The sequence below is a fragment of the Salvelinus alpinus genome, chromosome 14 (genome assembly GCF_045679555.1).
Source record: "Salvelinus alpinus chromosome 14, SLU_Salpinus.1, whole genome shotgun sequence".
Taxonomy (NCBI): Eukaryota; Metazoa; Chordata; class Actinopteri; order Salmoniformes; family Salmonidae; genus Salvelinus; species Salvelinus alpinus.
This window is the reverse complement of record NC_092099.1, coordinates 16,910,602-16,922,881: the sequence shown is the minus strand read 5'-3', so window position 1 is coordinate 16,922,881 and position 12,280 is coordinate 16,910,602. Positions and strand designations below refer to the sequence as shown.

The 12,280-nt window shown below is 42.5% G+C and overlaps 1 protein-coding gene across 2 annotated transcripts; it reads left to right on the top strand.

Moving 5' to 3' along the window:
- Positions 1 to 1,204: 1,204 nt before the first annotated feature.
- arglu1a (arginine and glutamate rich 1a) lies at positions 1,205 to 8,395 on the top strand. Of its 2 annotated transcripts, none has more exons than XM_071340664.1 (4): positions 1,205 to 1,818; positions 3,662 to 3,887; positions 6,238 to 6,321; positions 6,893 to 8,395. In XM_071340664.1, the coding sequence occupies exons 1-4, from the start codon at positions 1,487 to 1,489 to the stop codon at positions 7,055 to 7,057; spliced, it is 807 nt and encodes a 268-aa protein (XP_071196765.1). In that variant the 5' UTR covers positions 1,205 to 1,486; the 3' UTR covers positions 7,058 to 8,395. The 2 variants fall into 2 exon arrangements, with proteins under 2 accessions (XP_071196765.1, XP_071196764.1); XM_071340663.1 differs by having other exon boundaries at positions 1,211 to 1,818; positions 3,623 to 3,887; positions 6,893 to 7,204.
- The last annotated feature ends 3,885 nt before the right edge of the window (positions 8,396 to 12,280 follow it).

Sequence of the window (12,280 nt, the reverse complement as noted above, 5' to 3'; positions counted from 1 at the left end):
AGATTTGTATATACACTAGGTTGCTATTTACGGGACACCGTGTTTAAGTCACTGTGCCTCCATCTTGGCATTCCTCCACCAGCGTAACAAATATTTTGGAAGCTATAGAAAGCCATTTATTAATGTCTACATTCGTTTTTGCCACATGTATTATATTACAGACACCTAAATGCATACATTTAAATTATATTATGTGAGCTAAACATAAAAATGAAAACAATTATTTAAAAAATTGATATTACTAATGTTACTGTCCCCACTACAACAACAAAAAAATGTAATAGACTGGTTAGCTGACAACATCACAAAAACGATGCGCACACTTCAGTGGGGCAGAAGTTCATGTGCTGTTGTGATTCGGGATGGCCAGATAGCAAGCGGCAATGACAAGAAGCTGCCATGTTGGGAATCGTAGTTTTTTATTTAATTAAAAATGTATTTAACCTTTATTTAACTAGGCATGTCGGTTAAGAACAAATCCTTATTTACAATGACAGCCTACCCTGGGCCAATTGTGTGCCGCCCTATGGGACTCCCAAACACGGCCGGTTGCGATACAGCCTGGAATCGAACCAGGTACTGTAGTGACGCATCGAGCACTTAGATGCAGTGCCTTAGACCGCTGCACCACTCGGCTCGTTTCAGCTATATTTATCTTATTTTTGATATGTCTTGTTTTGAGGTGTTTTGACTGATGTCATGTCTATGCTAATAGGACTCAAATTCGCTAGCTAGCTAACCAACAACTGTAATGATATTTGAGAGATAACAAGTGCTCATTGTGCACATTTATGTTTTCAATAAACATTGGAGACAAAATATAGTTTATATGTTGAAAAATCTAAGCCAAACCAGTTTATTTTGCCCCATAGATCGCGCATTGTTTTTGTTGCTAAACAACCAACCCTTCTATTGAAAAGCTATAGAATGTCATTCATTCCTATGGAGGATTGAGCCTACTGGGGAGTGCCAATATGGCCGTCTGTCTGGTGGCTTCAAAGCATAGACTGTAAAAAATAAAGACCTTTCAATGGCCAATACATAGCATCATCCATCCAGGGTTTATATACATGATTGGTCTGACCACACTCCTGTCAATTCACCTCCTTGATGTTATCAAACGAGTTTGATTTGGTTGATTATTTTTTAACAAAATGTAATTTACATCATGCTGCATATAGCACAGCCGAGCTCAACTCAGCATAGGCGAGGCAGATTCCGAAGATAGTCGGAAAAGGCCGAATGCATTGCATTGTGGGAAAAAGGAGCTAGTCGCCATCTTGCTTTAGCGCCGCAGGTTATCAGGGCAGAATAATAACCACGTTCGAATGAAACATTTTGAGACATACGAATGTTTTAGCAATACAGTTTGAGCAAATATTGCAGGTAGTGAGGTGTAAGAGTATCACTGTGCTATTTACTGTGTTATTTCCAACGATAGAGCTAGCTAACTGGGAACGTTCGACTTGAGGAGGTAACGTTAGCCATGGGTCGCTCGAGGAGTCGCAGTTCGTCCCGTTCCAAACACTCCAAAAGCAGCAAGCACAGCAAAAAACGGAGCCGGTCGCGTTCAAGGGACAAGGAGAGGTCCAAGAAGCGATCCAAGTCCCGTGAAGCGAAGAGGAACCGGCGCAGAGAGTCGCGTTCTCGTTCCCGGTCAGCCACAGTCTCGACCCGCAGGGAAAGGGAGAGAGCGGTCACACCGCCGGAGAGAATCGACATATTCGGCAGGACGTTGAGCAAGAGAAGCGCCTTGGACGAAAAACAGAGAAAGGAGGAGGAGGAGAAGAAGGTTGAGATGGAAAGACAGAGGAAGATGTGAGTCGTAACTGAATATTCTATCCAATATGAAATACATGCTAACTAGCTTGGTAAATTCGCTAGGTAGCTACAATGCTAATAGATCCGTCCATACACTCAGGCATAGGCGTTAGTTAGCAAGCTAGTAAACTGGCTAGCTAACGTTAGCTACGTGTCTTGGGAGAGGAGGCCCAAATCAGCTATGCAAGCCTACAACACTAACGTTATTACCTGCACCATTAGCCAACCAGCTAACTAATTAAGGCACTTGGCTGCAATTCACTTGTTTTTTTAATCTAATAATGGGATGTATACATTTCAAATCCTTTTATCATGCATCTAGTAACTATACATTTGTATATTTGTGCGTAAGTGGCAATCTGAGTGGCCACATTGTATGTCATGTTTCATGCAACTATTTAGTGACGATACCAACGATCTAAGGATGATGTGACACAGAGATTTCTCTGGCTAGCTTACGTGTCCTCAAAAAGGTTGTCAATATTAATCCTGCCTCCAAGCTGTGGCTTATGTGACATTTATTTCCAAATTGAGTTAATACATTTTAATGTCATAATTATAATTTAGGCCTAATCACTGGTTAAATGAAACAGTTGAAAGGGGAGTGAGGGGCGTCAACTACTGTAAATTGCTCACCTGTCAAATGAAAATGTTCTGGTATGCCCCTCTGGCTCTCAACCACTGAAGTCCAACCACAGGACTTTCATCTGGCCCCTGCAACACTAAGATTGACTGTCAGTTAAAAGTAGCATTCTGAGTGAGTGACTTATTATAAGCTACAGTTCAGTCAGGAAATGTAATGATGAACAATCAGACACCATCTGTTATATTTGCTTCTCAACAAAATTCATTCACTTGTCTTGCTGCATTATCCAGGTGTCACACAATTTATAGTGCAATTTGGGGGAAAACTACTTTTGTAGTAGGTGTCAGTGTGTGTGTACATATTTTCTGCTATAGCGAGCACCTCACATAATGCCCACATCTTGTCTGTTTGTAGGCAGGTGATATTGGTCTGCCAGAGAAATAAAGACTGGGTGGAAGCAGCTGTTGTTCACCTTTTGGCCAGTGGCTGATTGACACCTGATACTTACAACACAGTAGTCATCTAGTCTGCTTTGTGGCCTTTTACTGGCTAACCACAGGGCTACTTAACCAGCCACACAATGTCCAATAAAGACATGGATACCTGATAAGCAAGGACCCGGGTTTTAGGTTTCCTGGTTATGTTTGACTAAACCAAATTAAATCGGAAAGAGGGACAGTGTTTTCAGTTGTGCCTGAAACAATGTGACAACGATCACGTCCTTTTGATAGGGCAGCTGAATGCGTGCCTTGTGTTCATGTGCACAAACCAACTTCCCTCGAGCATGCCTTTTGGACTGACCCACACCTAGATTTACCCCCCAGTCTTCTGCTGCTCTGGACAGGCTCACTTCCTCCCACGAAAGGAGGAAGGGGCAGGGGGGCATCGTGTCTAGTCACAACAGTACTCTCTTATCTCCTGTTGTCCAGGGTGTCTGTCTAGTCAATGGGGTAAATCTGTTTCCCCACGCACGTTTAGTATATATTCCATAGTGCCATGTGCTGCAATTCAAGCCCAAATCAATGAAACACTAAGTTACACCTTTTTTTATCTATATATATATTTTTTACAAAAGTAGTTTTATAACCCTGATAAGCTTACAAATGCACAATTCCCAGAGGTTGTTTCTGTAGAAATCTGGCTTTTAGGGTACATTGATTCAACGGTAACTGAATATGCATTGATCGTGTCATGTCACTTTTGCTACCATGTCAGCAACCCTCCCCTCTTTCTCTCCCCACCCATGCCGTGCAGCCGTCAGGTGGAGATAGAGGAGAAGCTGATCGAGGAGGAGACGGCGCGTCGCGTGGAGGAGCTGGTGGCCAAGCGGGTGGAGGAGGAGCTGGAGAAACGTAGGGACGAGATAGAGCGGGAGGTGCTGCGGCGTGTGGAGGAGGCCAAGCGCATCATGGAACGCCAGCTGTTGGAGGAGCTGGAGAGACAGAGGCATGCCGAGCTGCAGGCCCAGAAGGCCAGAGAGGTAACGCTCGGTCGTTGGGAACGCAGTCGTCTCCCCCCCCCCCCCCCACACACACACCTCACCACTCCTCTGGAAAGTGGGGTCCCCCCCTTCCCCCGACATGGCCATGGCACAAGTTTCACTTCTACATGGAGGGTGTGAGGGTATCGCAGTGCTGCCATGGCTGAGGGTCAGTACAGGATAGGTGGGATGGTGATAGAGTTCTGTGAGCTTCAGAAGTTGTAGATTGAGTGATAAAAGAGCAAGAGCTCAGGTTTCCACTTAGGTAGTGGATTGAAAGAGAAATGGATGATATTTGGCAGTTGACAGTCAAAGTAAGACTGGGGGATTCAGGTGAAACTTTTGCCATGGCAGACATGAGAATTTACAGACTTCATCCCTTTATTCAATCTCATAAATCTCCCTCCTTCCCCATTCATACATCCCTATTCAGAATTATTCATAACTTTTATTTTCTTTATTGTAAATGTCTCCTTTTTACATCTCTAATAAAGAGCTCTCTTCAAATTGACATTCCATTATCAGTCACTTTCTCTGTTTGTGTCCAATATTCAGTGCACATTTTTATTGCCCCAGGTAGGCAGCGAGCACAGGTTTGCCCAACCACAAACAAATAGGGATGAGAAGCTTTGGCTTATTAGTGACAAATCAGCCCCCTTTAGCCCAATTAGCTTTTTTTCAATTTCTTGTTCTAGCGGCTAGTGTGGATTGTAGTCTTCTTGAGGCCCTTCACTTTGCTGAGTAGACTAGACGCTGGGCCTTCTTCTCTCTCCAGGCTTCATTAATGAGGGCCATGGTTTGTACAGTCATAATGTTATGTGAATGAGAGGAGCAGCCAATGCCCAGCGACCCTGACTCAAACAGGAATCGGCCAGTGGCTCGGTACTAATCGGGTGAGAAATGTGGCCCCAGTGCGCCTCGCTGAGCTCTCCCTCCCCCATCTCTCCTATTTGGATCCCCCCCACACATCCTAGACGTACTTTTTGGGGAGGGAGGGTAATAGTTACTTTGACACTAGGAAGGCCGCTTTCTGTTTTGAGTGTTTTTTGTTTTAATAGGCTACAATTACATACACAGTTTAGTTTATTGTGTCCTATAAAGTTGATATTATCCTCCCCGCTCTTAATAATCCTTGTTTTGAAAAGCTCCCATTAGAAGGCATCCGCTCTGGAATACATAACAATGACGGACCTCCATTTCCAGTTTCCTGTTTGCAAGGTCAACAATCTCTGGTCTATCCCTGTCTGTTAACCCTCTTTCTTTATTTAATATTCCTTTTTGTGTTGAAACTAACTTGTTTTTAAAGAAAAACAACAAATGTACTCTTTGTGACGTCCTCATGACTTGCTTCTCCTTAGGGGTGTTTTTTTAATTTTTGTTCATGATTTTGATTTTGGACACAACTTGTGTTAACACCACCTTCTTTAACACCTTTTGACCTGAACTGGCCTGCAGACAGCTCCCAGCTCACTCACGTACTGTACTGTGTTCAGCCCTACTCCTCCGCACAGTACTGCTCCACTGTACTGTACACCACTGTACTCTGCTGCTGCATTATGTTATCTCGATGTGAGCTGAGAGCGAGAGCGGCTTTAAAGAGTCACTGCGAGCTGGGCTGCAGGCGGCAGGCTAGCAGTACAGAGATCAGTTTTAAAGAGGAAGGCCACAGGCGGGCCGGGCGCGTTTGGCGTATGGCAGCCCCCCTCCCCTCCCCAGGAGCGCTTCTGTCTCTGCAGGGGACACAGTCTGGACGAGACAGTAAATATTCAACCGTTTAATGACGAATGCTTTCACCAGTTGTGTAGATACAGCAAGGAAAATGCGTAGGTATACGTACATTGGTGAGCCAAAACTATTCACTCCTTTTTTGTATCCTTTTTCTCTTTATTATTGATGATGATGATGATAAGAAAGAGGCAAATAGATTTTTTAGAATGTTTGTCTTTTTATATCTGTTTCTGTCTATTATGAGTGTGCCGAGTGGGTTTCCCTTTTTAATGTCTTAATGATCAAGTGAAGGCTAAAGGTGTGATTGAGTGATTCCTATGTGGGAGGGTATTGTCACGAATAGCGGGAGAGAAAAAAGGGGGGTTATTTTTCCCTTTTGACAAATTTTGTTCTCCTGTGTTCTAAAAGCATTCCGGTTGATTGCGAGAAAGAATGGGAAAGAGTGGTTATGATGTGCGAGGGAGAGCCTGAGCAGACTCCTTTTGTGGTAGGATGAAGACAAGTGAGTGTGCCAATGTGTGTATGTTGAGAGGTCAATGATGTGGGAGTGTGTGTCTGTGCAGGGATGTTGTGCGGCCGTAGCCTGTGTGCGCGCTAACATGGCATCGTGTCACCCCTTTAGGAGGAAGAAACATCCAAACGGGAGGAGCTGGAGAAAATCTTGGAGGAGAATAACCGCAAGATTGCCGATGCTCAGGCCAAGCTGGTACGCCCTCTTCTACTCGCCTCTGCTTCTCCTCTCTGTTCTCTACAAAGAGAGAAATATATTTAGCTACTTTCCCAAACCCCCAAATGCAAACGGGGCAATTCCATGATGAAAAGTGGTTGTGTTGATATTGAAATACGTGGTCATCGTAGATTTCATGCGACAGTGGTATTGGCATTTTTGTTATGAAATTGAGGTTATTGACGGATTTCCAGGGAAACTATGAGAAACTCAACTCAAGTACAACGTAGTATTGCATGCTGGCATAGTTTTTACATTGATGGTTATCAGTAGCCGTTAACAATAATTGTTTTTCCCTTGCCTGTTTATATTCTGTCTGGCACTTAACTCGTTTGTAAGATTTATTTATTTGATTTGGACACGACATGGACACGCCAAGATTGTAGTAAACAAGGCATAAAGCAAAACAAACAGATTATATTAATATCTCAAGGCTAATATCAAACAGTTTATCAAAAGTAACAGCAAACAGTTTGTGGCATTTTGGCACTGCAGGATCTCTCTATCCTGATCTGACCCGTTGTTCTCTGTGTGTGTGTCTCCCCACCAGGCCGAGGAGCAGTTACGTATCGTAGAGGAGCAGAGAAAGATTCACGAGGAGAGGATGAAGCTGGATCAGGATCGCCAGCGGCAGCAGAAGGAGGAGCAGAAAATGATCCTGGGCAAGGGAAAGTCCCGGCCCAAGCTCTCCTTCTCCCTCAAGGCCACCGAATGAGCCTCTCATCCCTCCTCTCTTGCACTCCTCCATCCCCCCCCAGTGCTCTCCTTCTCCTCTCTGGAACGCTCGCTGTGTGTTTTTAAGTGTGGAAAGCTGAACGAAGGGCAGCCCAAGGCGCTGGAAGAGGCATGGCTCCTCTCCTGTCACGCACCTCCTTGCTTTACAGACCTTTCCCAACCAAGCCTTGGAGGGAGGGATGCCCGCACACCGTCTAACACCTGTCTCACCCCCTCCTCCCTCTCCTCGGCCTCTCACCTCCCCAGTGACTATTGTTTGTTCTTTTTGGGGGGGTTTATTTCCATTTTTAAGGATCTGAACTGTCGTGTAGAAAGCTGTCACTACTTGGTTCTGCCCTTACTTAGGTCTTACTTTGAACAGTAAGCAAGCTAGGACAGAAACTCATAACTTGTGTGTGTGTGTCCAGTTAAGGCTCATTAAAACTTTGTGGGTGGTTTGGGAGTTGGCCTGGGTTTTCCTGTGCCGTGTGTGTCTAACGTAGAAAGCTGACATGGCAGGGGTAACATATGCAGTAAAGCACACAGTCACCTCCACTTTAGCTGACAGGATTGTCTTCCACCTCCCTTCACCTCACATCTGCTCTGATGATTGATCCTCACGTTTTTACCAAGTTTCTACAATGTTTTGCTCCTCGATAGTTTAGCGGCAAATAGAAAAACCAAGCATTTGATCAAAGACGCTCTGCTGCACAGGTGAAACCAGGCCAATTCCCAAACTGCCCATAGAGCGGCTCCGGGGCGCGTTGCAGGATTGGAACAGGATATGATGCGTCTCATCCATGGTCAGGAGGGGGAAGGGGAGTGGGGGGGGGGGGGGGCAGACATTTCCTGTATGATGTAATATTAGAATCGCTGTGATTTGGTGTCCTACTCCTGTAAAATAGAAATGAATCCACACAACAACGAAAGACAAGCGACAGGGATTTATAATCTTGCATCATTTTACTGAACTCTTACTGTTCAATCGCCGAGTGAATTGTGCTCTCAAGTCAAGTAGACGCTGGAAGCAGTGCACCTCTGTTCCTTAGTTTTGGTGTAGTATATTAACCTCGCCCTTAAAGGGTCCCCTTAAAATGACTATTGGTTCGTAAAGGATGTCCAAGTCCAGGTAAGATTCACTAGCTACATGTTGAGATCTGACCAGGTGTATGTGCATGTTTGGACGTGTGTGTGTGTGTGTGTGTCAGTATGTCTGACTGGCTGATCTCTGGTAGGTTTAAGGGGCTTCTTGAGTAAGTGAAACTTGTCTTGTGGTAATTTCCTGATTGTGTTAATGGGAACTGAACAATACACCAATAAAACCATTGAATGCGTACAACTGTCTCAGATTGTGGTTTTTAGTCAATGGCTATTTCCGAATGTAAATTGCTGCATTGACATAGGCAGCCCAATTATTAGCAAAATATATGATTGGTCAAAAGATGAAGGTGCAGAAGATACAGCCAATGTATCACTTTTTGATCATGGATTAGGATTTCCTTACTGGATCTCTCCACACACATTCCAGGGGAGTTTACCTTTGAGCTGGATTACAGTTTGTAACCCCTTTTAGAGTTGTTATATTTACTTGTCAAATAATAACATATTGTTAATTAGAATTAATGGCTTAGATATTTTGGAGAGGAGATTTGCAATTTGCACTGCATTTTTTAAATACATTCGTTTGTATTTGGACAATTAGTTGGTCTCTGTAGTGATGTAAATTGAGGTTCATGATTGGCTGATTTTAATTGAATGTCTCAGCGACGTCTCAATTCTTCTGCGGTCCCATGGTAAGTATTGTTCCTCACTTTTGAATGCATGCGTAATTTGCGCGTGGCTTGGATACTTGAATCTAGTGCCTTTCAATGGCAAGGCTGTCCGGTCAAAATGCATAGAGTAATGAAAGTATTGGCAACATCTTGAAGTTGCCAGCAAGTTATTACACAATATAAGAGCAAAATCAATTATCTGTCAGGGACTCCTACGTTCTCTGTGGGTCCTATTTATCAATGTCAAGTCAACAATGTGCTTGTAATTACTCAGCGACTTCTTTGGAAGACGGAATCTGACGCGCGTCTCCGATTCACTGAACTTCCAGGTGCATCATAGGACCGCGTGCCCCAAGATTCAACTGACATATTTGACATGACAAACCTTGGACGTGAGAGCGACCGTCCATGCGTGAGTAACCACCTTTATACCCTCGCTCGAACCTCGACTATACAGCCATCCAGGGTAAAAAGTGACAGTGATGTTCTCTCTCGCACACGCACACAGAAACTAAGTGCCAAGACAAATATGACACCATTGTAACACAACTGAAAGAGCCCATCAGCTCTGAAACGAAGCATTAGGTCCGGAAAACTTTGGAAAATAGAGTAGGTTATAAGTCACTTTTCACTGGCAAGTGTACTTTCAGCGACATGGTGCATAGGGGAATCAGCAGGACTCCGTTTGATCATGATAAAGGCTCAGGACCCCCATGGACCTGAGATGTTCTCCGTTTTAAGTTGGTAACACTAAGGAGCAACTGAATGAACAAAGGTACGGCCCATGAGAACTCAGTCCCGCTGGTTAGAGGGCCTTTCAAATGAGAAAATATGGAAAGTTTAGCCACATCGTCTATTCGTTTTTTGTTTATTTAATAAGTAGGCTATGTAAAGATAAAAGCAACACAGACACTTTTTAATTTCTTGTCTATTTTCTGCCCAACTATTTTTGCCAAAAATGTTTTCCAGCAATTTACAGACACTCAGTGATAGCCTCATATGAAATTCAATTTAATCCGCTATATATAGTTTTTATATAAGAGATAGAGATTTTACAATTTCACACACTTATTTCTATTAATGTTAGTGCTCTTTTAACAACGCAATGCTTTAGGCCTATTGTTTTTACAGACTTTTCATAGCCTAGTACTGCAATTCAAGACTAATTACAGATGGAAAGTTTGAACTTTTTCAAAGGCCTTTACGCTCCTGATTAGAGACTTATTCTAGCTAAACTGTACATGATAATAATCATAATATAATTATTGAAATACTTTATTGGGCTGTCTGGTGTTTATTTTAAAACGTTTTGATATTGTAAGGAGGCATAAATGTATAATTATTATTAGGCCTATATATTAAGGCCATTCACCTGAGGCCTATTTCACAATGGACATATTCAATGATTATATGCTCCACAAAACTCTCAAATTCCTCTTACAAATTATTAGTTTTTCCTTGAAGCTGAATGTGCTATAAAAGTGTAAGACAGTATTCAGAGGCTTAGCCAATGTGTTGAAGAGAGGTTGTGTGTATTTCCCGATCCCTTTGCCGACTGAAAAGAGCAGAGCAGTCATTACCGATCGTTCACGGCTTATTTTAGCAAGGTAGGGGGGTATTTTTAAGACAGAGGAACTCACCGCTTCCTCTCTTCTCCCGAAGGCAGGATATTATCTGGACTCATGACACTATTTCAGGACACTCTTCCTACGGTGTATTCAGGGAAGGTAAAATGGCTAAGCGTCTATATAGGCTGCACTTTTTATTTGATCACTTTACAAGTAACGTTAGGCCCAAAAAATTAAGAAACAAGGAACTTATTTCAGCGTTACATTAGCACTTTATGCAGGCATCCGTTTCTTTATAACATTAACATGTGTATCTCGATCTTTTGTTATTCCTCCTTAACCGTTCATTCATCTTTCATTTGAATGTAGCCTATCTAATGCTCTTAATCTTCGCCAATAAACATCAACTCGACGGCGGGCATTCTAGCGGTCTACCCTGACTGGTAAGGTTGTCACAGTCACAGTCCGCGGTGTGTTGATTCCAGTCAAGAGAATCGGAACCCGGCCGCCGCATTCCACTCTGACCCCCAATTATCTATCTCGTGTGACTTTTCCCCGTTGATTATCAGCTAAACAAACAGTGCAATAAGCAATTGTAGCCTTAAATACACCACTGATTAAATTAAGCTGTTCAAAAGTGTCAACTTCACACGTTTGGACTGATACACGTATGCCTAATTTAGTTTGGAAAGGTGTGTGGGTTGCAATGACTCATCAAATCAGCGTCCATTAAACTAAATTACAGGCTACCTTGAGCTGTCTCAATTGACCGGGTTAGTCTACAAAAGTTAATTTTAGGTTACAGTTGGTGAATCTCGTAAAAAAATTAATTTGTTCTATAGGCCTATTATCTAGAAATCACATTGTTGTAGACTGGTGGTGATAAGCTTGTAATAACATAATAATAGTTATTATGATAGACTAATTCAAATAATTATAATAAAATAAAGAGTTGTAGTCGGAAATAAATCAAACACTGAAACCATAAGACAAAGATTTGTGTTTTATAATAGCCAGATTTGTTGATGATAAATTACATAATTATCGATAATACAGATTTAGAATCACTCTTCAAATAACTTATTGGTAAATGTTAATCCAACATTTGCATAAAAACATAATAAAATAAATATTCGATGGTTCAAAACTTAAGACTCACCCTTCTTCAATCGCGCATCCGCTAGTGTGCGCTGTTGCCTTTTGGAAAAACTTGGCTTCAGTGCCGTGTTGTGTGAGGCGCTCAATGTGGGTCCTAATATGGGACATTTTAGATACAATCTGATTTACACTATGATACGTTTTCACATTTGGAATATTTGTATTTTACCTATATTGAGTTAACAAAACAACCACATGTAGAAAAAAGTCGTGCATGTTGTGGCGACTTTTTTTTTTGGGGGGGGGGGGGGGTATTTTTATAATAATGTAGGATTTTCATCAAGTGTTCCAATGTGAGAGGTTGGCTATTGCAGATAATGATCAAATGCTCATATCCCTTGGTTATTATACAACCTGACCTATAGTATGATAAAGGCCCATACATCATGTTGCCTAAAGTGATGTTTTCAGCGCACTGAGTAAGTGTCATGCAAGCCTATTGCACTTTATTTTAAAGACCGTTTTTTAGATAAAATATCCGTCTTGGTCAATGCACTAGGCCTATTGATACAATATAACGTGATTCGACTGCTTTCTCCAATTCTATTCCATTAGCTAATACTGCTGTTTTGCAGTTGAACCAGTTGCCGAGCTGCTTCGTTTGATTGACAGGAGTATTCCTATTGACTTTCGGAGAGCTGCCCAATGAACATAAACGTGGGCGGAGTCACTGTAAAACAAGCTCTGCCAAATATTCCGAGTCGAGATCACTTGCAGTTACTTGCA

Coding starts and splice junctions, on each gene's coding strand:
- arglu1a (XM_071340663.1), top strand. CDS start 1,487: ATGGGTCGCTCGAGGAGTCGCAGTTCGTCCCGTTCCAAACACTCCAAA. Junction 3,888..6,237: donor AGGCCCAGAAGGCCAGAGAG/GTAACGCTCGGT, acceptor TCACCCCTTTAG/GAGGAAGAAACATCCAAACG. Junction 6,322..6,892: donor CCGATGCTCAGGCCAAGCTG/GTACGCCCTCTT, acceptor TCTCCCCACCAG/GCCGAGGAGCAGTTACGTAT.